This window comes from Crotalus tigris, unplaced genomic scaffold (assembly GCF_016545835.1).
Source record: "Crotalus tigris isolate CLP2741 ecotype Arizona unplaced genomic scaffold, ASM1654583v1 scf7180000024288.305614, whole genome shotgun sequence".
NCBI lineage: Eukaryota > Metazoa > Chordata > Lepidosauria > Squamata > Viperidae > Crotalus > Crotalus tigris.
The window spans coordinates 203,231-229,969 of record NW_024100461.1 but is presented as its reverse complement, the minus strand read 5'-3'; the positions used below and the strand labels follow the sequence as shown (position 1 = coordinate 229,969).

General features: G+C 38.3%; 1 protein-coding gene across 11 annotated transcripts in view; it reads right to left on the bottom strand.

Moving 5' to 3' along the window:
- Positions 1-26,739, bottom strand: part of LOC120299291 (voltage-dependent T-type calcium channel subunit alpha-1G-like) — a 217,005-nt gene that overhangs the window by 74,784 nt on the left and 115,482 nt on the right. For all 11 annotated transcript variants that reach the window (XM_039323952.1, XM_039323950.1, XM_039323956.1 and 8 more), the window contains 4 exons: positions 20,041-20,141; positions 16,332-16,455; positions 10,004-10,072; positions 7,134-7,318 (listed from right to left, as the gene is read on the bottom strand). In XM_039323952.1, coding sequence (XP_039179886.1) covers positions 7,134-7,318; positions 10,004-10,072; positions 16,332-16,455; positions 20,041-20,141 — 479 coding nt within the window. The remainder of the gene's footprint in view (positions 1-7,133; positions 7,319-10,003; positions 10,073-16,331; positions 16,456-20,040; positions 20,142-26,739) is intronic.

Genomic DNA, 26,739 nt, shown 5'->3' with positions numbered 1-26,739 from the left:
TGATGCTGTCTAACCCGCATTTTTCTATCTTATCAAGTCGTATGTTGTGGTCTACTTTGTCAAATGCCTTACTGAAGTCTAAGTAAATTATATTCACAGCATACCTCTGGTCCACTAATTTTGTCACTTGGTCAAAGAATACAATAAGATTTGTCTGGCATGATCTGTTTTTGACAAACCCGTAGCATCCTTTCTTCCACATTCCCTTTGGCCAGTTGTAATTAAGTACAAAGCTGCAGGATTCTGCAGATCAACATCCCATCCCTCCAGGTTCAAGTATTTTAAAAGGCTGTCATCCTTAATTCAACTCAGAGACTGTCTCCCTTCCTCCTGAATTTCCTTCCCTTAAACTCCCTCCCAATCTGAAGAGTGGCCAGCTTCTCTTTGTCTTGAGTGTTAAGTGTTCCAGGGGCTGCAGTTGCATTTTTTCAGGGCAAGCTTCCTCAGCCTTACTAGCCATCCTTTATTAGGTGCAAATCCTGGTGGGACATGAGGAGCAATTCAGCCCTGTTTAAGGTTACAATAAATGTATAATGCAGCCTTTGTTGGTCTGGCGATTTCCAGATGGGCTGGAATGTCAACTGTTTTTCAAAGAGGAACTGCTTTGGCTAAGACTGGTAAAAAATTAATCTTCAAGCATCTGAGTAGTTCTGATTAAATTAACCATGCTAAGCCCAGTCTGCAGTAGTTCACTGAATAGTTAAAAGCAGTAGAGCTTTTAAAAGCTGTCCCTAAGTGATAGAAATAAACTCATTATATTTTTAATATTATATATACACAGAGGATCACTTCATGTTAATAATAGAATATTGGATTCTCTGCTTTAAAAAAAAGGAAGCAGATGGATTGTGTTTATCTTCATCAGCTGTGCACAAATGCATAAATTTAATGTGCCTTAATTCAGATGGAAGGTAAGATATGTGGTAGCCATCACATCACCTGCGTTAGACAGGAAGCCTTGAGTAAAGTCACAACTACATGACTCTGGCCGCTATTAATGATGCTTGCACAACTTCTATGAAAGCAAGGGTTTGAATGGTGTGGTTAGAGCTGGCTTGGAGCAAAAGGCCAATACTTCACACAGATGGCATACCATGTGGAGCAATGCCCATCTGGTTTGCATCCTCCGTGGCCACCACATCACAGGGTGCATGTATGAAGTGGCGCCCTTTGGGCTAAAAAAAGACAAGTTTTTGTTTAAGCTGTCTCCTACCAAAAGGAGAAAAAAAAAGCCATGTGCTGGAGAAATAGTTTTGGAAATATGCAGGCAGGTTTTGATGAAAGGTTTGTATGAGCTGTATAGGCTTTCCAGCAGTCTTCAGAGCCAGCATGAATTCTTTGTCCCTTTCTCATGACCTTTGTTCCCTGTCTCCTATACCCTTCTCCTCCAGAAATCTGACCTTCTATGGTTTCTGGGGGAAGGTGGAGAAAGAGGGAGGATAATAGATTCCTTGCAAACTGTATCATAAAAATAATCATCTGCAAATGGTTACAATATGCATTATGCAACTTGCATAATTTATTCTGAACACTGAAACCACATTTAGATTTCTTTCGTGCAAAGTATGTACAGTTTGGCCTTAAAATCTCTATACCCTTTCATTGATTTCAATGATAATGCAGTTGTTATGTCTCCAGGAAATAAAAATGTAAAGACTTTCTGCAGAAAAAAACTAATCCCGAATGACTGAAAGATGGCAGCATGATTTTGTTCATGGACTCCAGGCATCATTAATCGATGCAGTTTTCTCAGATGCAGAGCACTGCCGGATCCTGTTTGTGAAGGACCACCAACAATGAAGAAACCATATTTTCAGCATCTTAATGGTAACTTGGACAAGCAAATTGCCGTATCCATGGGAGCCATTTCCATTTGCCACAAAGAGAGGGAAGAGGCATGCGGTAAGAATAGGAAAGAAAAGAGCTACAAAATGATTCTTGTATTCTTATGTTATGAAAGCTGAATAATTCATACATATTGCAAGTCAGGGCATTCAACTTACCAAAATTATTCTACATAAATTTGTCTTGTAGATGATCCCAGACATTGCAGTTTGGATTCTTTCGGTAGAAATACTTTGATTGTGATCAATTCGTGCATACAAGGAAACTACAAATACTACTGCACATCAGGGAATTTTTGATAAATAGTTGTTATCCTGCCCTTCCCTTCTTCTTAAAGGGCTTTCAGTGTGGTGTCATATATACCACAAGCCTTAATAAACAAACTCCTCATCAATTCTTATGTTTCCAGAATAAAGTATGTCAGTTTCATAAAGGCAGTCTAGATAAATGATTTATCCCCACAGACCTTTCTCTGGATAAGAAGAAAATAGAAGTGAGAATATTGTTCCTATATTTCATATAATCCTGCTCTGCTCAACTATAAAGCTTTTATCAATTAAACAAGGAATAATATCAGATGGAAACTGGCTGAAAATCCATTCCATTTTTATGGAACCTATATTTAAATATTCAAGTTTTTCCCCTTTATCTCCTTTTCTGTTATGGTAAATTTCTAGAAAAAGGGATTCATCTGGATAGTATGGTATAAAGATTATGCAGATTAAGAATATGCCATTTTATACTTTGTGGTTGAAGAGACAGAACTGGAAGACAGGAGCAAAACCTGTACTTTGTATCTGATTGTACCTGTAATCTGATTTAGGCAGGAAAATATCCCTGGCATTCTTCTGGAACAATGAGAGAGTCAGTTTGGCCTAGTGTTTAAGACACCAGTCTAGAAATCAGGAGACTGTGAGTTCTAATTCTGCTTTAGGCATGAAAGCCAGCTGGGTGAATGGGCCAGTCACTGTCTCAGCCTACGACTTCAGGCTTGAGCAACAAGCCAGCCAGTCAATTCCTGTTGCAACCAATGGATCAGCACTCAGCTGATGTGAAAAAACCAGACTCTGCACTTGTGGGAAAAGGCTAGGAAGAAAAAAAAATCTTCTGGGACAATGAAAGACAACTAATGGCCAGGAAAACTAGACAATCTTATAGAATGGCAACTATAATGGTTTGTAGGAATGATCTTGGGAAACAGGCGGAAGAACCATATCCATGAGAACAGTTGGATAAGAGGCAGATGAGCCAATGGAAAAAAAATGAGCATGTTAAATGGTTCAGAAGGGCCCCTCCCTAGTTTCTTGGGCAATAAAGGTGATGGGGAGAGAGCTGTATTTTCAGACTTGCAAGATTCTGTTAATGTAACCTTACAATGAAGTAGAATTAGTCCATCTGGTCATGCTTCCTATATGGAGTACCTGGCAAGACTGACAGCAACAGAGATGGCATTTCTTGACAGGGCTGTCTATGTGTGTGTGATATCTCCCTTGGGCGACTCCCCAGATTCCTCCTCAGTAGTCGGCTCAGAGGAGGGTGAGCCCATTGCTAGCATGTCAGGAACTGGGTTGATTGATGGCTGTGAACGTCCAAAAGAGATTTGGAGGAGGCTTCAGCTGGGGAAAGTTTGCAGTGGCAGATGGCCAGCAAAGAGGAGGAGGAACTGTCTTCTGCACCTGATCTGAGAACACGCAGGGCAGAGAAAAGGCAGGAGCAGTGGAGGTCAGCCAGACTACTTGAGAGGAGAAGATCCTGCCTGTCTTGATGGGCTGCACCAGAAAACTGGGAACGCATTCCTGGGAACAGCGTGTTAGTTTTCTAGCTGTTTGTTTGATCATCGTGATTCTTGCTTTGTTCTGAATTGACACTGTGTTTGGAATTGTGCCTTGAAGACTTTGAACTTTTCTTGTCATGAGTTCACCTGTGTGTAGATTTAAGTTTTGCCTGGTGAAGTTATTTTGTTTGAGCAACTTTCAATTGCTTTGGGGACTAGTAGGCCATTGCTCTGTGTACTAATTTTGGCCTGCTCATGGCTGGACTTAATTGGGAGAGTTCTAATTTTTGGTGAAGAGAATTGCTGGGAAATATTAATAACTCACTAAACCCCAGTTACCTGTGTGTGTGAGTGAGTGGGGCAGCACAGTGTGTGAAGGTAGCTCACCAAACATTGTAATTGCTGCTGAAAGGATGGCTTTGGCTGCAGGAAATATCGCTACACAAGGAGCCTATAGAAACATTGTAATAGCGCTTCCCAAGATGCTGTGGCCACTAGTAGTTATTGTCCCCACTGGGGTCGCTACTCTGGAATAAATGCTCTCTGAGAAAGAGGAAAAATAATTCCCTCTTTCTGCTGTGTATCTTTAAGTCTGTAGCCAATATCTTTCTGAAAGACCTGAACAACAATTTGCAATCATGAATTTGTCTGTGTTTATTTCAGTTACCTGTTCTCTTGCCCCTATAACAAGCTTTGGACCTTGCTGCTACTTAAATTGTTGAGTCTTTCTTAAAAATTATGTGCAAAAAGAAAGGAAAATATGAGATCAGACAGAAGAAAGTTCCATAAAAGCATACCTCTTATAAAATCAGAACTAGATTTATATTTATAGTCATTATGAGTCATATAGTTAAATAAATATGCAGGTTTAAACTGACTTAGTTTATTTAATAAGAAGAAAATATAGAAATTGAACATATAAATTAGTATATGCAGTTCTAATTTTTAAATAGTCCCCCATTAGGATTCTTGCTGATAAAATTCATATTTATATATAGAAAGAGAGGCATTTTTTCAAACCATTTGTGTAACTGATGGCAAATGGAGACTCTTTTAAACCTTTTCTCCCTTATGCTGTTCATAGTAATAATCACATTGCGTATTTTATTATTTTAATGATGTGGATTGCTGTTACACTCTGATGGCAGCTGCTTTAAACCCTTCTGCAAGGAAATTCTAAAAAATGCAATACAAGTACAGTATTTGCAGTAATACATGCACACTGTTCTACAATGATTGTGTATACTGTATTTAGTTCTTTCCTTCTTTAGGCTTCTACTTCACTAAATTCCCACAGGTTCTAAGCAGCTTACCGAATACCAACAGAGGAAGTTAAAAAAAGTCCCATGTATTAAGGACCAATCATGACAAGGCCACCCATGGGGTAAGCTAATCTCTGCATCTCAAAATGCCTTCCTAAAAGTGGAGGAAGACTGGCTATTTGGGGGTAAGACACGTTGTTCCAATCAAAGTTTCTCTAAATGAAACTTTTTCCCAGTCTAGGCGCAATTTTTATAGCAGACACGGGCAGTGTCAGCATTCATTGGCATCCTTCAGTCTCGAGAGACTATGGTATCGTGCTTTGGAAAGACGTCCTAAGGCAGCATCTGGTGTGGCTAAAAAGGCCAATTCGAGAATGGCAGTCCCTTCCACACTGAGGACAGATACAATCTGTCCCCTGTCCAGCGCCCAGGTTTCGCTGGTTCCGAGACTGCCTCTTTGCCTCAGCCTGCTGCTGTAAAAATACACGGGGAGTGTATACATGTGGATAGATGATCCTAAATCTCCAGCTAGCAAGCTATTCATGTGGATAGATGATCCTAAATCTCCAGCTAGCAAGCTATTCATGTGGATAGATGATCCTAAATCTCCAGCTAGCAAGCTATTCATGTGGATAGATGATCCTAAATCTCCAGCTAGCAAGCTATTCATGTGGATAGATGATCCTAAATCTCCAGCTAGCAAGCTATTCAATGAGTGAAGCCCTGACCTGGACATCAAGACCTAGGTTGCCATTTCAAAAATCAGCTGGAACTATGTGGAAAAGTACTACTGTAAATGATTTATTGCAGAAAACTACAGAGATCATATATTTAATTTCTACTGGATTACTGCCTGTATGAACTGGGTCTCAGGGCAATCCTGCCTTAGCCTTTAAAGAAAACTAAACAAGGAGAGAAGCAACCTAGAACTAAGGAGAAATTTCCTCACAGTGAGAACAATAAACCAGCGGAAAGGCTTGCCTCCAGAAGTTGTGGGTGCTCCATCACTGAAGGTTTTTAAGAAGAGATTGGACGGCTAGTTGTCTGAAAAGGTATAGGGTCTCCTGCTTGACAGGGGGTTGGGCCAGAAGACCTCCAATGTCCCTTCCAATTCTGTTATTCTATTGAAATATGTATGACTCTCATTCTTTCATATATATCTTCTGGAAGCTTTGTTAACTCATAAAACCAGATTGTTTTTGGCAATGTAATATGTAAACCTCTACACATCTCAGTTATGTAATTTTCAGATTGCAGAAGATTCTGTGGATAAAACTTAGGCACCCTCAGCTCACCCATTTTTTTCTTTCAGGCCAGCAGATGTTTTTGGTGAATTAGACTCAAAGGGGCCATAGACACAGTAACTATGTGAGAATATAAAAGACATTAGGATAATATATATTGGGGATTAACAGTTAGCGTATAGCCCTTCAGGCATGTTTTCTACAGTACCTAAAATCTACCTCTCAAAAATTGAAATTCTTGTTTGCTTTGTTTGCTTTTGTTTTGCTGTTTACTTGATATACATTTTATCAGAAAGTGTAAGCATCTGAGTCACAATTATGTACACAATTATATTAACAAAAAATACCCCTCCCCCAAAAAACAAAGGTCTGATTCTGCACTTTCTGTGCAGATAAATCCCATGTATTATTTAACCTGAGCAATAAGTTGCTTGCACCAACTTCATGTTGAAGTGGTACAGTGTCAATTATCTCTGACAGGTGTTCAAGAACTCTTTCAATAATTGGCTTTTTATTTAATTACCAGCCTGTATTATCAGAATCATCTTTCATTCACAGTTCTCTAACATCCTTTGTGTTTGGCCTAGTTTGCCTATAATACTAACCATAGTTTTTGCTTTTCAAAGTGTATGAACTATAGATAGCTTAGTGCTATAGGCATGGTTGTGGTGGTCCAGTGGTTAAAGTGCAATATTGCAGGCAAACTCTGCCCACTGCCAGGAGTTTGATTCTGACTGGCTCAGAGTTGACTCAGTCTTCCATCCTTCTGAGGTCGTTAAAATGGGGACCCAGATTGTTGGGGGCAATATGCCGACTCTGTAAACCACTTAGAGAAGGCTGTAAAGCACTGTGAAGCGGTATATAAGTCTAAGTGCTATTGGTATTGCTATGGCAGACTGCTAATATTTGTTAAAATGTCCTTGCCTCATGTTTTGTATCCATCACAAAGTTCATTAGTTTCTCCTTTCCTAATTTATACCAGTTCTGCATCACTCAGATTTTTTTTACCTTAATGGCCTAAGAGTTCGCAAAAGCCTTAAAACTCTTAGCATTCCAAGAATTTTCGTTCCACTATCAGAAACCATTGAAACCAGGACGTCAGCCACAGAGATTAGGACCAGAACTCCATCCAGCACATTCCAACTGCTTCGCAAGTAGGCCTTCTCTCCGAAGCACAGGCCCAGAGCCACCACCTGCCAAGATTGAAAATTGCAACAAAATATGACTAATTTAGTCACCACACCATCAGTGTGTTCATAATGCATGATTTACACATACGTGACTGCAAATGCACTGACTTCCCAGTTATAGAAACATAACTAAGCAGTTCTGCGAAGTGTTATGGTGTAAGATTCATAAAAATAACTCTGCAGAAACATTCCAGATTGTCCCTTTAACACTGATGTATTTTTAATGCGATTCAAAACCTAAGTGCCATATCTACCATAATATGTGGCGATTTCAGAAAAGAATGGCATACATGATTATTTTTGTCAGTACCTACAGAGGGAAGCACTAAGGATATATTATCCTAGACGTAAAACTTCAGAACACAGAGGTCACAAACACGCTCAAATCTTAAACATTAAAGAATTGTTAATTCATTTATTTTTGTATATGCATGCATGTCTATGTGCATATATACACACAAACACAGACACACATACACTTTAACTCTTTGCTGGAATCGTTTTTGTTCTCCTTAGAGTCTGTTGAAAGAAGGATGATGTGTTTTTTTCTCAAGGAATTAAAAAAAATATGAACAAAGCACTTTAGAAAATGTATCCCTCTGGTCTTGTCTTAAGCAAGCAAGTTTAAAGGGGAAGGGTCTCAAAAAGAACATGGTACATGCAAACTGAGATACTGAAAACAAGCCCTGAAATAAGCATAATCTTTATACAATGTATGCACTATACTAAAACGTCGCAAAGAATCTGAATTCAGTGTTTACAAGTATATGCAATGGATGGTGGTATATAATCTATTATGAATGCCACAGATTTCAATTTTTACATTTCATTACCCTCTAAATTTGCTTCTTACAATTCCTTCCCCCAACACGTGTCTCATTTAGAATAACATTTTCTGCTCTTCATTTTGGAATGAAATGGATTCTAATCCATTAAAGATTACTTTTTAGTAAGTTTGTTTAGGCTTTGCCTTAAAACACTTTGTTGTATTTGCTGCATGAGTTCAACCATGACCAGCTGCTTTGTGATTAAAAGCCTTTATGATTACAAAGATATTATAAGAAGACAGAGAGGGGGAGAAAGAACAGAAGAAATCCAGCAAATGGATGGCAGCTAGTTTTAACAGACTAGCTGCATTAGCATCCTACTTCTGCCAACAGTTCTCCCTCTTCTGCTGATTCCTCTAAGTCAGAATGAATATTCTGTTCCTCATAAGATGTTACCAAACAATTCAAAACAAAACAAAAAAAAGTCTTTCTGGAAATGAAATACCAGTGGGGAAAAAGCTTTGAAATTTGCCATTGCAAGAAACCATCATTGATATTACAATCTTAATCCAGTATTGGTTTTATTTTATTTGGAGAGAGATTCTTCTTTGGAATCAGAGTTCAGTTTAATTGAATAGCTATAGCTGCTGTATCTCCAAGTCCCTCTATAACTAAGTTCAAATATAGCTGCAATGAGAAATCAATCAACCAGAACTAGAACGGACCTTAGAGGTCTTCTAGTCCAACCCCATGCTGAAGCAGGAGACCTTATACCATTTCAGACAGGTGGCTGTCCACTCTTTTCTTAAAAACCTCCAGTGATAAAGCACCTACAACTTCTGAAGGCAAGCTGTTCCATTGGTTAATTGTCCTCACTTTTAGGAAGTTTCTCCTTAATTCCAGCTTGCTTCTCTCCTTGATTAGTTTCCATCCATTGTTTCTTGTCTTGCCTTCTGGTGCTCTGGAAAATAAGTTGACCCCTCTTCTTTGTGGCAGCCCCTCAATACTAGAATACTGCTATCATGTCATCCCTAGTTCTTTTACCTACATTGGACATACCCAATTCCTGCAACAATTCTTCATATGTTTTTGTCCCAGGCCCTTAATCATCTAACTTGCACTTTTTCCAAAGTCTCAGCACCTTTTTTGTAATGTGGCGACCAAAACTGGATGCAGTAATCCAGGTGTAGTCTTACTAAGGTTTTATAAAGCGGTACTAATACTTCACAGGAAGTGTTAGATTAGATTAGTATTAGATTAGATGGGATAGGTGAGACAGAGATTCCCATTTACTGCTGCCTGAATCTTCTCTCCTTTCCTTTCCTGCCACAAATAATATAATGCAAATTTTCTGGGCAAGTAGTTTTCTTATTTAACTCTACCATGATAACATCATGTACCCTGTTGGTATAAAGTAGGTGTAGTTGTAGAAATGATAATACTATGATGAGGCACTTTATAAAAGAGTATATGTTTGATATTCTTTCCATAATGCCCAACACCTTTAACAGCAGCTTAATTTTAGGCATGTGCTTAAACTCTGGAAAGAATAAAGAATGTATACACTTTGGGTGGGGAAAAAAGCATTTTCTTACTGGAATCTCTATTTGCATTCTCACCTATGCATTTTACAGAATAATATACAATCTGCACAGACATTAAAATCACAGAAATCATTAACCTTATTTTAAAACAAACTGCAGTTTACCAGGAAAAATATGAGTCTAACACCTAACCCTAGGAATATGGATCCAGCACTCATGGATATTTATGAGTTTCAATCACACGGAGCTTTACATGGATCTGGGAAAATTCATGTCCATGGTGATATACAATGGGGGTAGATGGGATAAGTTCAGTGATGGTGAAGTTGCATAATGTGATGATTGGCAATGGTAAGAGACTGGATTATTCTACTTACCTTTATGGTCATTTCTGCAAAGAACACTGCTGTGAAAATATAGTTGGAGAGAGTGAGGAAAATCCGTTCCTGTTGAAAGAGAAAGGGAAAGGTGGGGAGAGAGAGAGAGAGAGAGAGAGAGAGAGAGAGAGAGAGAGAGAGAGAGAGAGAGAGAGAGATATGGAATTTAAAACTGTTACTTATCAAACTTTTCAAGAAACAACACTAAAATAAATGCAAGATCAACCTTTTTCTTTTTTAATCCTTTATCTCTCTTAGCACCTTGGACAGCTGCCAGATTTTGGGCTGGGACGGAGATCTTATTTTTATAATATGCTGCCTTGCTCCTGTCAAGACTTGTGATGTCATTCTAGTCGTCCCAAGAAATTCAACATACACAGAGGGACATACGACAAAGTGGAATGCATGAACCCGGTATCATTCTTCCTTAATCTTTTAGGGTGGGAGGAAACGACTCTTGAAAACTTAAGCCTTACCCTCCTATATGCTCTAGATGTCTCAGCTTCACCAAAGCACATACTCTGTCACTGAGCGACAGTCCTTCCCTTGTGAAAACGAATGTCCAGGATTTTTATCCGTACACAATTCTGTGTCATCAATAGAGGTAGTCCTCAATTTATGACCACAATCAGGATCACAACCTCCGATGCTAAGTGAGTTTCACCTGATTTTACAAACCTTTTTGCCATAGTTGTTAAGCAAATCACATAGTCGTTTCTGTGAAGGTTATTAAGTGAATCTGGCTTCCTTCATTGACTTTGCTTGTCAGAAGCACCCTGGGAAGATTGTAAATAGTGGTCAGGACACTGCAACCATTTTAAATAGTTGCCAAGCACCTGATTTTTGATCATGTAACTGGGGATTCTGCAATGGTCATAAGTGTGAGGACTGGTCATAAGTCACTTTTTTAAGTACATAAGTTTGAACGGTTCTTAAACAAATGATTATGAGTCAAGGACTACCTGTACAATCGCTATTTTGATGTACCTGTTGTGAACCGTGCTGTCTCCTGTGCTAACTATGTGGGCCAAGAAGGGTCATAATAATTTCCAGATTTACATTAATTAAGAGGCACAAGCACCGTTCTTTCAGCTAAAGTAAAATGTATTTTCTACCTTTATTTAAAAGCAGTGGGTGGTTCAGAAATAGAACCGTAGAATTCTTGCCAATGTTGCTCCTTTCATCAGTAAATAAAAGAACAATAGTGCAACATTAATTTACAAACTGCAAGGGAATTATACAGCCGAAGCAAAAATATAAGCAGATGCAATGTGAGTTTCAAAACAATTATAAATCCTGCTAACCAGTTCTGAACAGGCGGTCAAACCTTTATTTATTCCAGTAACCTATTTTAAGTGAACAAAACCTCATTCTTTCTCTATAATGTCTGTCGCTTTGAACTAACTTTTATATTTCCTTCTTAGTCGCCTCAGTATTAGTGGGTAATTAGCTCCACTCAAGATTTTAGTGTTTCAAGAGGAAGACAGTGCCAAAGGGCTACTTATGGCACCAGAAACAGCTTGATTGTACAGCTGTGAGCTTCCAGTTAATATAACTTTTAGGTTACACATTACTATAAACATGCAAATTCATTTTCATAATAAAGTCTCTCTTGTTATTCTTCCCATTTTACTGAAATGAAGAGCCAAAAATATCCTGACAATTCACAGTTCACCCCAGAGGTAAGGAATCTGGTGTCTTCATACTGTTATGAACGATAATGCCTGCTGGCCTATGGATAATGTAGTCCATGATGTTTGGATAGCATTAGACTGACTATCTTAACCAAAATTATTAACTGCCTTATAATCCTCTGGACCACACTATTATGGCTAAATCAAATGGTTCTAACAACAAAAATAAACCAAAGTAGTTAAAACAATGCTTCCTAATAGTGATGCTTAAAGAAATCATCCTTTAGATCAGTATTTCTTGAACTTGATAACTTAAGATATGTGGATTTCAACTCCCAGAATTCTCCAGCCACCTGATCCAGCCATTTGTCTGGAATGGTCCTGCTTGAGCAGGGGGTTAGACTAGAAGACCTCCAAGGTACCTTCCAACTGCTATTCTGTTAGAACTGGTAAATTCAGTTGCTAAGGTAGGAAGGCATGTTTTTAGGAATCAATGAAACATCATTCCTTCTGGAAGAAAGAGTCTATAGTAGAACAGACAATAGTACGAGTCAACAGCAAAGGATGCAAGACTCAGAATGCATACATCTGTCTTCAAAAACAAGTTCCATTCATTGCAAGAAGGCTTGCTCTTAAGCAAGTGAGTGTAACATTTTATTTTCATAATAATGTTTCTCTTGTTATTGTTCCCATTTTACTGAAATGAAGAGCCTGCATCTGCTTCTAGTTACTGACTGCAAGGAATTCCATTTTAATACACAGTTGGAAAAACAGTTGGATGTATTGGTATCAAGGGCTACTTTTCCTCAAAGTAGAATGAGCATGAAAATGTGGCAGTTTTGCTCAGTCAGCCAGTTTATTTAAACTACAGACCATAACAAAATCACAGCATTGTTTTAAAATATCCAAGATTATAAAACTTTCTTAATTATAGCCCTGAATAATAAGCCCCAACATATTTATTCAAAATATGACCTTACATAAATTTAAATAAAATTGCTTCATTATCCTAATAGCACTAGTTAGAAACTTTAAGACCATTAAAATCTGATTAACTAAACCAGGGGTCTTCATACTTGCCCTTTTATGACTTGTGGATTCAACTTCCAGAATTCCTCTGCTAGGAACAATGGCTGAGGAATTCTGGGAGTTGAAGCCCACAAGTCATAAAAGGGGCAAGTCTGAAGACCCCTGAACTAAACATTGCTTAGTTAGGGCTGTGGTGGTGCAGTGATTAGAATGCCATATTGCAGGCTAATTCTGCTGACTGCTGACTGCCGGCAATTTGGCAATTGGAGTCACACCGGCTCAAGGTTGACTCAGCCTTCCATCCTCCTGAGGTTGGTAAAATGAGGATCCAGATTGTTGGGGGCAATATGCTGACTCTGTAAACCACTTAGAGAGTGCTGTAAAGTACTGTGGGGCAGTATATAAGTCTAAGTGCTCTTGCTATTGCTCAGGGTTATACCTTCATGGTAAATGTTAATGTTAATAATAATATCTCTAAAATCTATTTCATCATGGTTTGAATCCTCACATAAAAGTACCAATCCCAGTGAAACTTACACATTCTTGTTACTAGCTGTACAACCAAAGCTAAAAAAAACCAGAAATTTTAGTGGCTGGTTCTCAACATATAAAGCATTTCAGTAGCCGACACTGAATTTGCTTTACTGAAATGTTTCACTTGCAGATTTCAGAGGACCCCAGAGTGCCACAATAATTGCTTATTCAACTTGCCAAATATGCATTTAACATCAGTTTTTCTTTATTCATAAGGAGCCAAATGCTTTCTGCTGCCTGAAATGAATACATTTTCTCTTTGTTTTGCATATTATTAAATTGGTACCCCTAAACGTACAGGAAAGTAAGCCCCACGAAACCCTGGCTCTATGCTCAAGTAAACAGTTGCATTTCCAGGCAACAATAAATTAATATGAAATCACAGAACAGCAGATTAGTGAGGGTTATCTGGTTGGCCCTTGGCTGCTTGGAAGATCTGGCTTGGATAAGAAATTATGCAAATCTAGCAAAACAAACCCGACAGAGCACCAAAATAAAGATCTTTGTTCATATCAGTACTGAGATAAAGTGAAGAAAAAGAATGGCAAAAGGGATGATTCTCTCTTTCTCCTCCCTTGCCACACTGGAATGCAAGTGCAGACAAAGAACCAAAACCAGCACTAGACCAAAAAGAGAGAGGAAGAAAAGGTTTTGAATATTTATTGACGAAAAGTATGACAGACAGCATTATTATATCAAGTAAGCTATTTCTGCTCCGAGAAAAAGGATGCATCTCCCCCTCTGCCAAAAAAGGGGAAATCTTGATGTCTTTAACATATAGATGTTGTTGTTCTTGGCTACAACAAAGTAGACTAGAGGCAGTTTGGCAAAATTAAGAATAGTGAAAACCTTTCCTTTTTCCTTCCTTCCACACTGTTGGACAAGGAACATTGCTTGCTGGAATTAATAATACACACTTAAAAGCCACCCCCCCCACACCCCAACCCCAAACTAGACAATTACAAACAGATGAGTCCAGAGCTTCATTTGTAGCCAACACCCCTAGTCTAACAGCAGGGACTAAAAGCAGCACTTGCAATAGCATTTCCACTTAAATTAAATCTCTCTTGGAGGCTAACTGTGCATCCATAATGGACAGATGCACAACTAAGTTGCTAGGGCTCGATGGCAGATCAACAAATTCCGCCAGGATGGGGACTGGAGCCAGTTTTGCCACGGAATTGAACACTATTGCTTGGATTTAGCTGGAGAGCCTACTTAGCAAGTCAAGAGGCTGATGTTGCTTGGATACAGTACTAGCACTGCCTGCGTTCTTGCTTTCGTGACCCTATAATACTTGCTCAAAGCTCTGCATTGCAAAAGGGGAAAGGGGGCTAGATTTGAATCAGGTTTAAATCTCTAACCTTCTCTAATCTCCTGAAGAATATAAGGGCATTTGCATTCATTTCTTTATCAGTTCTATGGGACTATGCATCCTATGCAGTTTCCAAGAGAACAGTTGCATGTTGCACTTTGGTTGAAAAAACAACGTAGAGCATGTTTTTCTCTATAAATGGGTATGTTTTTGACTCTTGGTGACTGTTTGGACAAGACCCTGCAGTTGTCTTGACAAGGTTTTTCAGAAGTGGTTTACCATTTCCTATTTCCTAGGGCTTAGAGAGAATGACTGGCAGAAGGTCACTTAACTGACTTTGTGCCTAAGGTAGGACCAGAATTCAGTCTCCTGGTTTCTAACCTGATGCCTTAGCCCAGGGGTAGGCAACCTTGGTTCTTTTATGACTCGTGGACTTCAACTCCCAGAATTCCTGAGCCATTCTAGGAGTTGAAGTCCATGAGTCATAAAAGAGACAAGATTGCCTACCCCTGCTTTAGCCCAAACTGGATAAAAGTGCCTTTTTGGGGGGAGGATAACCACACACAAACCCATTACCCAAACACAATAGGAACATTTAAATACAAGTAGTCCTTGCCTTACAACCATTTGTTTAGTGCCATTCAATGTTACAGCAGCACTGAAAAAAGTGACTTATGATCATTTTTTCACACTAACAACCATTGCAGCATCTTGGTAGTCAGTGATCACTGCAAACCGGCGTGGATTTATGATGGTTGCAGTGTCCCGGGATCATGTAATCACCTTTTGTAACTTTCTGACAAGCAAAGTCAACGAAGAAGCCAGATTCATTTAACAACCGTGTCACTAAATTACAGTGATTTACTTAACGACAGTAGCAAGAAAGGTCATAAAATGGGGCAAAACTCACTTAACAACTGTCTTGCTTAACAATGGAAATTTTAGGCTCAGTTGTTGTCATAAGTCAAAAACTTCATATAGAATAGAATAGAATAGAATAGAATAGAATAGAATAGAATAGAATAGAATAGAATAGAGCTGGAAGGGACCTTGGAGGTCTTCTAATCCAGCCTCCTGCTCAAGCAGGAGAACCTATACCCGACAGGTGAATGGCCAGTCTGTTCTTGAAAATCTCCAGTGATGGAGCGCCCACGATTTCTGGAGGCAAGCTGGTTGATTGCCCTCACTGTCAGGAAGTTTCTCCTTAATTCCAGGTTGCTTCTCTCTTTGATCAGTTTCCAACCATTGTTTCTCGTCCTGCACTCTGGTGCTCTGGCGAACAACCTGGCCCCCTCTGCCTTGTGGCAGCCCCTCAGATACTGGAACACCGTTCTCATGTCTCCCAGACCTTCTGAGTAAAAAGGACCTTCTGATAAGCTTTTTTGGATAATGATTTTTTTTTTGAGAAGCACTACTTAACCAAACTACCTCTTTAGGTAGCTTTTCATTAATCCTTCCTATTGTATCATTTTAAAAGCACTGGCCTATACATCATACATTTCTAAGAACTATAAGAAATGTTCACTTCAATGGGATTGGGGAGGCAGAACGATCAAACCTTGACAGTAATCAAACAGAAAGGGTATGGTGAGACAGCTGCCACACACATCTGCTCTAATCTTTTGTCTGGACTATCTCTTAGCACACACATCAGGGTAATTTAATTTCACTCCATTTATTCCCTTTCATGCCCTCTGAGTTCTACCTTCTGTTGATGAAATAAACCAATAGAAAGAACAAATATTGATAAAAGTCCCACATAAACCCAGCACGACAAGGTGGCTACGTTAACTGGGAAGTGATACAGTTTACTCACAGCACTGTGGGGCTCAATTTTAGGACGCTCCATTGCAATGGTGATACAGTTCAGGAAAATGATAACCAAGACGATGTGATCAAACATCTTGTGGGAAATGATTTTATTGCATATGATACGGAATCTAAAGGGAAGAGGAAGAGAAGTCAGTGGAAGCTGCTGTAGAATGAAACCTGTGGAAAGCAGAGAAACAATCCTCTTCCTTTTATTCTCATATTGGACTACTTTTTCTTTCCTGTTATATATATATATATATATATATATATATATATATATATATATATATAGAGAGAGAGAGAGAGAGAGAGAGAGAGAGAGAGAGAGCTGCAGCTGCAATTCATTGTTTGGAAACAGACTTTTCTTGACAGGGACAACCCTCATTTGTCCTTTCCCTCCTTTTCTATCTTCTGCGTGCAAGTCATCTAAAGAAAATCATCACCAAAATTGGTCTTGATCTACAGTATCTATCTTTCTCAAATTGTGAGATACTGCTCACATGTCATGAGGAATGAATGAATGAATGAATGACTTTTATGAGGTAAAATAGGCATATGGAGAGCAGGCTGCCCAGGGTTCCCTACAGGATTCAGCCTTCTGGCCTAGTTTCCTTGCAGTTGGACTCCACTGAAGGCTGGAAGTGGATAATTAGTTTCTTCTGTGGTTCTGTTTGGGATCTGTTGGAATCGTTTACTCGCTCCTGATGGGCAACATGGTTCTTTTTATAAAAGCCAGTGGTTCATGCTTGCCATCTTGCAATTAAAGGGATGGGTGGGAAGAGTGTCCTTAGATTCAATGACTGGCAAGGATTCTGAGTTCCTCAGCCTCAACTGTTCCCCATATTCATCCCTATCCTGACCTTCAAAATATTATGAAAAGGTGTTGGCTGTAACTATAGTTTTGCTTTTTGTAGATAATCAAGGAAGGGAATAAAGAAGGAAGAAAAAAAATGATTTGTTCAAAAGTGGGGAAGGGAGAAGAAACAATACAGGTAGTTCTTGACTTACAACCATTCATTTAGGGACCGTTTGAATTTACAATGGCACTGAAAAAAGTGACTTATGACTGGCTTTCACACTTACAACTATAACAATACCCAAAGGTCACATGATTAAAATTCAGACCACCTGGCAACTGGCATATATTTATGATGGCTGCAGTGTCTTGGGGTCATGTGACCGCCGTCTGTAGCCTTCCCAAGCAAAGTCAACGAGGGAAGCCAGATTCATTTAACAGTCACATGAATCACTTAACAACTGTTTTGTTTAGCAATGGCAATTTTGGATTCAGTTATGGTTGTCAATCAAAAACTACCTGTAAAGAATATGCTGGGAGAAGAAAGACTGGTTAGGAGGGGAAACAAGAGGGAACTGGAAGATGGAGAACTCAAAACCGTGTGTGAGGGCTCTCCCAAAAGATCTTGCCTAATCTTCCCTTTAACCCTCAGAACTACTGGAGATTAAATTAATCACACTTATAAAGAGATGGGGAAGGCGGGTTGAACCCTAGAGGAAAAGCATTCTTACTTGTTCTGAGAGTAAGCTGTTCTTGAAATGTTGGCAGTATTTGATGAGAATTCTGAGAATAGAGTCCCAGCATATTGGGAAGGAAATGGATTGGGAAAGGCCAAATTAAAGCTTTGATGTAAGTTCTTTTTTTTTTTTCATAGTAGCCTCTAAAGTTAAACCAGTCCTGCTCATGCTGGTGTCTTCCAGATGTGTTTACACTCATCCTAACTTGGAATTCTAGGAGCTGTCCTCCCAATACATCTGGAAGACACCAGGTTGGCAGACGTTCAGCTGAAAGAACCAGAAAAGAGGTAAAGGTCATAGGAACCTGGACAATTTCTCAGTCAAGCAAACAGCAATTTGAGGGAAGGAAATTACAAGAAAATATCCCCACTCTCTCTCAGTATACAGTAGTTTATTCTAATTTGGGTCCACTTGCTATTAACATTGGAGAGGGGAATGATGGATTATTCATTTAGCTGGACTTTACATTTCTTTTAAGTGTGACATTTTATGAAGTAATAAGGTAGATTAGCATTTCAAACATTTGTTAATTTTGTAATTACTTTGAGGCATATTTATGGAAGCCTCATGTGATGCAGGAAAAGATCCCCCTCCCATACTCATATAGTCCAAAGGACATAAAAACATTTTATAGTGACCCGGAGACACAAAATTGCTGGAGCTACTCTGTTCAAAATGTTATGCCCAATTTACTCTGACATTAGCTTATGATGAAGATATTTTTGGGATCCATTTGGTGTTAATTTTTATGGCTATATGCTGTATGTATGTGAGGGAGACCGTGAGAGAAAGTGTGTACATTGAATGTAAAGTGAGATTCTAGCAGAAATTTTCAGCAAAGTGTTTGTTCCCCAGGAAAAGTTTAAAAACTGTCTTATATTAAATTTGGTTATAACAGAAAAGAATATATGTAGCTCAGGACTGAACTGTGGAATCTTTCGTGCTCTCTGAGCTTAGTTGTTTGCTTGCAGACATCTCATTATCTGACTAGGTAATATCATCAGTGTCGGGTAAGTGTGGGGCTTGCTCCCTGTTTATATACAGTAGCTTACAATACAGTACTGTAGCATTGGGTGGGGTTTTCTTCTCAGTAGTTCCTTTATTAGGGTTCTCTGCTTGTTTGTCTCTTGTTAATTCCAGCTTATCTGGTTGCTGAAGGAGATGGTCTTTTTTGTTTCCATTTTGGGTTTTTGCTAAGCACTATTGATGGCTGATTTGTCAGAATGCTAAGCTTCCAGGAATTCCCTAGTGGTTTTGGATTTAGCTTAGCTTAGGATGCTTGGAGTTTTCCCATTGAAATTTGAGTTGAGGCTATAAGTTTGGTTACGTATACTTTGTCTGTGTTGACTGCCTGCTGTTCTCCATGGTTTCAGATAGGAATTTCCAGCACTAGCTAGAGATGCTTGGGATTGATTCTGTATTCCCTTCCTTTCCCCAACTATCTGGATCAAATAACTAGTGCTAGAAGAATGGTAACTACTATTTGAAATTGGGAAGTTTTAGCAGTAGACAAATCCCTCAGGATCCAGAAAGTTTCTGATTCCTTCCAAAGTGTAATAGAAAAATTTGACTTTGTGTAGCAATACTACATTACCTTCATATAATATTGAAATTGCTGGTGAGAAGGCTTTATAAGAGAAGGGTAATATTGGCATACTAAGGAAGGATTTTAGGGGCCATGGATGGTAGGTGAGATGAAAACATATAAGCAGCTGAGCAAAGCTAGAAATAATTTAATAGTTATTTCTGCTACTATCATGATATACTATTTTACACTATGACATAATTGTCTGGAAACTTTGCACTTCTCTAAATTGGCAGCAGTTCTTCAGGATCATTCCTCCATTACTTCATACTAGATACTTCCTTAAAATGGAAATATCATATCATATCAGGACTTTTGGCATGCCAATTACATGCCTTTTCACTGGGTTATAATTTTCCCCTAAGTTCTTCTCTGTTATGATTTATAGATTATAACATATATTAATTGTCTTCTCAGAAATATTAGATGCAGACAGAACTTGTGAATACTGATGCCAATCTTTTAGATAAGAAGGCTTCTTTCGCCATTTTGGCCTCTGAGAATTCTGCAGGAATGTTGTGATTGCTACTCTCAGCAAACATTAAGCCCGGCATGTTCCGACATACTTTCACCAGTCAAATATGGGTTGCCTTACTTAGATTGAGGAGCAAAGATGTAGACAGACCAGGAATCTCTCTCCTTGCACCAGGAAGGGAGGTGTGCCCTTATCCAAGCCTTCATGCGATCCTTTTTACTCTTAAAGAGAAAGAGAGAAAGTCATTGGGAAATCAGTCATTCTACACTGAACACCAGGATCTGAAAACCAGACAGCAGAGCAGTGAAGAGTCCATATGGTTCTCTAATTTTCCGTTCCTCTGCCCCCAGTCCTGAATATATTTTGCTGGTCCTCATCTCTGACTGGGACATCTAGGTTGTAAACCATGGACTAAAACAAACAGAGTTACTTTTCAATCCTTTATACAGGGAATCCTTGATTTACAACAGTTCATTTAGTGACCATTCAAAATTACAACAGCATTGAAAAAAATGACTTATGGCCATTTTTCACACTTACAATCAGCATCCCCCTGGTCACGTAATCAAAATTCAGATGCTTGGCAAGTGGTTCATATTTATGACAGTTGCACTATCCCAGGATCATGTGATCACCTTTTGCAACCTCCTGACAAGTAAAGTCAAAGGGGAAGCCAGACTCACTTAACAACCATGTCACTAACTTAACAACTAAACATTCACTTAACAACTGTGACAAGAACGGTAGTAAAATGGGGCAACAAATGTCTTACGTAGCAACAGAAATTTTGGGCTCAGTTGTGGTTTGCAAGTTGAGGACTACCTGTAGTACTTTTTATGAGAACAAAATCGTGTGGAATGGAAGCACATAATGGGTATCCCTTTCAACTCCATACAGGGAAGGAAGAAAATATATGTAAAATACACATGTTCAACATCTTACACATCTCAGCTACAGGCACAATGAGAGAATTGTGTTGCAATTGTGTTGCAATTGCAGGTGGCCAGCTGTGACTGTAACAATTTCCCCAATTTGCATAAAATGAAGCCACTCCCCTCACATTTGCTTCCTGGAAAATACTAGAATGAGGCCATCCACCATACTGCCGAGGTAAGGCAGTCTAATTCTCTTCAAGAGGGCATCAATCCTCTAAAAACAGATTTCACCCTGACAGGAAGCAAACAAACAGAAGCTAAGTTTCCATACCACACATTTTGGAGTGGTGGTTGGTTTAAAAAGCCACAATGGCTTTGCACCAAGAAAAAACAAGTCAGATTGTCTCCAGGGGTATGGATGGGTGAGTGTAGGGTTTCTGCTGCCACCTGCATTGTCACAGAAAGAGTTATATTGGGATAAATTTTCCAGCACCAATCTACAGTGAAAAAGAAACCTGTGCATACTATATAGGCAAAAATTAAGCAATGTCAAAAAATATCCTGAAATGAAAAATACTTCAATTCTCTTTTACCTCAAAAAGCTCTCTATATTATGAAGTCCAGCTTTCAGGTATAAGCTCAGGCATGTGACTCATTCAATATTTCTGGCAGAATTTTAGGAGACAAATGCAGCTGAATCAAAATATGTCACCTGATTATAAGTCCAACACAGAGTTTACAAAAGAATGTTTTCTCAGAGACAGATATTGCCCAAAAGCATCAGGGAAGAAAAAAAACTCAACAACGCTTGAATTTCTTGTGCTATTATATGGGTCAAGTCACTATGATGTAAAATCACAGTCTGCTTGAAAGCAAATTAAGCCAAGTGAGACAAAACAAATCAAAAAGATTCCCAAGGTGGCAAATGTAAATTTAAAATTATAAAATTCTAAGCATTAAAATATTAGCTACAAGCTAGAAAACTATTCTTCGTTTCAGCTCTGAAAAACCTGACAGCTCTCTTGTTGCTTATTATTCAAACCTCAGTGATCATGCATTGTTTGAAACAAATGACTACATTTCAAATTAAATATATTTCTAGTCATTGGGAATTTATGAACAGTTTGCCAATTAAAGTCAGACCTATGGTGTGATCATATGTTATCTCTCCCATGTTGCATGGTGGGAAAGCAGGGTGGACCTGTACCACGCATTAAGATAGCAGTAGTTCATGTTAGATAATTAGGCAAATTGGAAGAGAAGTCCTGTACAATAAATTTTGGTCTTTATTGCTGCTGTGCCCACAAATGCAATTTCTAATGAATGAATAGTAACTGCTCAATTATGTGGATTGTATATAAAAAAAGGAAGCTTCAGGTTCTTCATGGAATTTCACATGAAATTTGGTTTCTAAGCATTATGATTCCAATTACTTAATGCATGATGATTTGGGTTTAATCCTTTCTCCATAGTCCAGTTGGGCATTTGCACTACTGGGAAGCAACACAATATAAACCCATCATGCACAGACAGACCTTTCCTTGCTGAAAGAGGATCCTATTGCAAACAGACGACTAGAAAAACAATATCATAAAGTGTCATGGTTAATAACAGCCAAAGTCAATGACTTGTATGACCAAAACATGTCCATAAGCTTTCCCTGGCAGGTGGATATAATATTAGCAATAAGATATATGAACACTAAAGGTAAACAATCCCACTATTGAAGTTCATGTATTTTGCTTTAGGGCCATCAATGCTAGAGGGACTTCATTAAAAAAAATCTCTGTTATAGCAGGACAAATCCCAGTGCAAAAATTTATACGGTTCTGCAATTATTTTAAAAGAAGGACACTTTTTTAAATGTCAGGTTAAAGGATATGTTTTCTCTCTCTGTGTCAATACTTGAACCATCTCCAGACAATATCAGAAGTCCCTGGGGCAACTGTTAGAGTTGGATATATAGGCTAAATTAATAGAAATCATTTGTTGATCAGTTCTATCTAATGAGATAGGAACTCCCTTTTGGTGTAGATGTTTAGATGTTGACCCTCAACTTTTTATTGTCCTTCACCCAGTGCCTTTCAGTGATGACAAATTTAAATGTAATTCAGAAGTGTAATGGCTGCAAGGCATCTGATTAGAGAGGGCAGTTAGACTATAAGAAAGCAATTTACCTACAGTACATCTCAATGATAGTTGGTTATAACAATACTGTTACTTATGTGGCATTTCACCACATCAACTGACTCCTTTTCTTTTGTTGTTTTTCCTTACAAAGTATTTACTATTTAGGGACTTTTATAACAGGAAGTTGCAAATACACATGAAAGCGATCAGGTGGGATGGGCCATGTTGTCCTCAAATACCAGAAGCAGCCCCCCCATCCCCAATTAATCCCAACATTTCTAAAAATAAGCAAAACTGTGTTTTTTGGGATACTTGGCAATAAATCCAAGATCTGTGCGTATAGTAGAAGTGAACTAGTATATACTATGAGCTCAATTTAGTATCTTATTAGCCCCAGATACTAAACAGAACAATAAGCTTGATCTAGTGGCTAAAGTGCTGCTCCAGAAACCAGGAAACTATGGGTTCTAGTCTTGCCTTAGGCATGAAAACTGGCTTGCTGGCTTTGAGCCAGTCACTCTTTCTCATTCCTACTCACCTGACAACATTGTTGTTGTGTAGAAAAGAGGCAGAAGTAGGAGTATTGAATATGTTTACTGCCTTGAGTTGTTTATAAAAATAACAAAAGCAGGATATAAACAAACAAACAAATAAATAAAATGAGCACTGTGATGAAAGTGCTTGGGGATGAACAGTATTCTGGTATAAAAACATTACTTGTCAACTCAGATATGAACTGTTCAGATTATACGAATAAATAGAGTGTATCTTTGCCCTTTGCTTCTTTGCTCCATAACAGAAAATATGCAGTATTTGGTCCAGTGACTAAACCTGTGATTGCCGTAGAGCACAGTTCAACTACTGCCCTGCCCAAACAAGGTTTGCATCTACTGTGGAGCACCTGATTCCCCAATGTCCATCAAACCAACTTAATTAGGAAGGATTATTAAAAGATGTTGGGACCACATGAAGTCTTAGCCAGAAAGCTTCCCTGGGGACATCAAGAAACAACTGTAGCTTGGTCTGGATTATTTTGCAATTCGATTTTGAATTTCAAAAACATCTTTTATTCAAAGCATTACGTTAAGAAAACTCTGTAAAGTTAAAATTAATCAGTGGTCTAGAACCCTCTTTTCTATTTTATTTTTTGTCCAATTTTCATGTCAGTGATGGTTTGGGTTTATTTAATTTTTTGCTAGTCAAACCATTAAAAGGCTAAATGAGATAACATTTGTTTTGTTTATAGGAGATGATGGAAATATATTCAGTAAAAAGTTTGTGTATGTTTGGACTCTCCTGAGCAATATATTGGTATCTGTTCAGATACAATATTTTGCATGTTTTTTTAAAAGTTCTTCAGACTTGGTTCTCCCAACCTGGAGTTCTCTAGATATATTGGACTACGTATTCCATCACTTGCATTTTATTGTTGTTTATAATATTCAGTGCTTATGTTGGTTGAGGATTATAGACACTGGTATCTAGTATATTTGAGAAACAACAGTGGAACAAGAGTGCCGCAATATAATTTGAGTTTCTCTCCTTGGGAAGACTAGAAGTGCTAGCTTGCTTACAATCAGCTTGATTGCTTCTAGAGTTCACATTATGTTCAAAGCAATAGCTTAGTTATTTTATTCAAATTTCATCTACTTCAGAAGACACACCTGGTCAGCATGAATAAAGATGTAGGAGAAGAAAACACAGCAATAAATGCATTTAAGATAGTAAATATTGTGAAGAGAAGCTGAAATTTAGCAATGCAAGCCAAGATTGAACATATGTACCTCCAAAAAAACAACATTTGGCCTATGGTGCAACCTGCTTCATTTTTAAAAATATCAACTAGTGTATTACATATATAGGAGCCATTTTGGTATAGTGGCTAAGGTATCAGGCCAGAAAACAGGAAACCCTGAGTTCTAGTCCTGCCTTTGGCATGAAGCCACTGGGTTACCCTGGGCCAGTCATCCCCTCTCAGCCTTAAGTAACAGGCAATGGCAAAAAAAAAAAAAAACCCTTGCCAAGAAAACTGCAGGAATTTGTTCAGGTGGGAATTAAATACTGACTTAAAGGCACATTTTACTTATACAGGTGGTGAATAAATTGGGACTGAAACTGTCATTGCTAAGTGACGCAGTTGTAAAGTGTGACAGCATAACTATACCACTTAGTAATGGCAGCCTGAGATGTCCTCGTTAAGTGAGGATCTTGACTTCTGACTTCTGTCATTAACTTTGCCTGTCGGAAGCTGGCAAGGAACGTCAGAAATCATATCACGTGGGGTCTATGACAACTCACCATAGCCAACTTTTCCATAGGACAATTCACTGCGGGATAAGAGTTATAGTAATATCAAAGAAATGGTGGAATAAAATCATTAAAGAAAGGATCTGAATGAGTGACCGAATAAAATCTGAATGACAAAAATAAAATGATTTTTTATTTATTTTAAATAATTAAATTGAACTGTTAAATTGTCCTGTGGCGAATTGTCCCTTATGAGTTGCCTGCAGCGAGTTGGCTGTGGCGAGTTGTCCCATTCCATATCATGTGGCTGCACGATGTCATAATTCTGATCCAGGTACTGAGTGCCCAGGTTGCAAAAGCATGTTTGTGGGAGTGCTGCAATACTGGAACTCAGAGGACCAGCTGAAAGTTCAAACAGTTGCTGAATGTATGGAGGTAACTTGAAGGCCACCTGTTATTGACAAATAGGGATTTTTTTAAGCCTTCAGAGTTTCCATTGAGTAGGTGTATTTAAATTTCTCTGACTATAAATGTACTAAATGAAGCAGAACTGCTTCTGGTCAGAAGAAAGGTAGGCATACAAATTTTGGGAGTGAAGCTGTTCCAGAAATTTGCAATCTTAAAAGATCAGGTTCATAGCTTGAGAGTGTCCTTGATATTTTACTCTTGTTGATTTTCTGGGAGAGTGAAACAGAAAGGACTGTATTTGAACAGCTATACTTAGTGTACTAGCTTGATTTTAACTGAGTTGATCTGATTTGTCTTTAAATCCTAGCTCGATCATATCTACATGATTATCATGTACTTAAAAGGGCTAACTCTGAACAGCAGATGGTTAGATGTACAAAATATTGCACTTGAGTGTGTGATTTGGAGATATTATATCAATATTGAAAGATCCACATTGATTACTTTTGCTTTAGTCAAGATAATGGTTTTAATTTTAACTGTTTAATGGTTTATAGTATTACAAATTAAGGGTATATCTGTTGTATAGTTAACATATGTTGCTATTATTATAGGAAAAGGCCTCTCATTTTTTTCCCGTATTGCACTCAAACTGTAGTATATTTAAAATTACCTCACAGTCATTGTTTCCCAAAAAGGTATCAAAACATTTTTTTAATTTGGCCTTATAAGTTTAGTGTTTTGTTGTTCTAATGTTTTCAACCGTTTTATTATTAACTTCTTGTCCTTCCATTATTTTTTTCACGTTGTGATGATTTTTGAGCAAGAATATTCAATTGATCGATCCATCAGTCCAACCAACCAACCAACTTTTCTGGCTGGGCAGCTACAGTACAGGTATAGCAGACTGGCTCCAGGTTGGCAAAGGAGTGAGACAAGGCCGTAAACTCTCCTCTTATGTATTCAACCAATATGCCAAATGTGTATTAAGGGAAGCTGGACTGAAAGAAATTCATGTAGTTATAAAATATTTAGAAGAAAAATCTATAACTCGCTCTACGCTGATGATACTACAGTGATAGCTGAAAATATAGTTGAAAGAGAATCTGCAAGTCCTAATAATAATATTCAAGGAGCACAGTGAACAATGGGGCTAAGT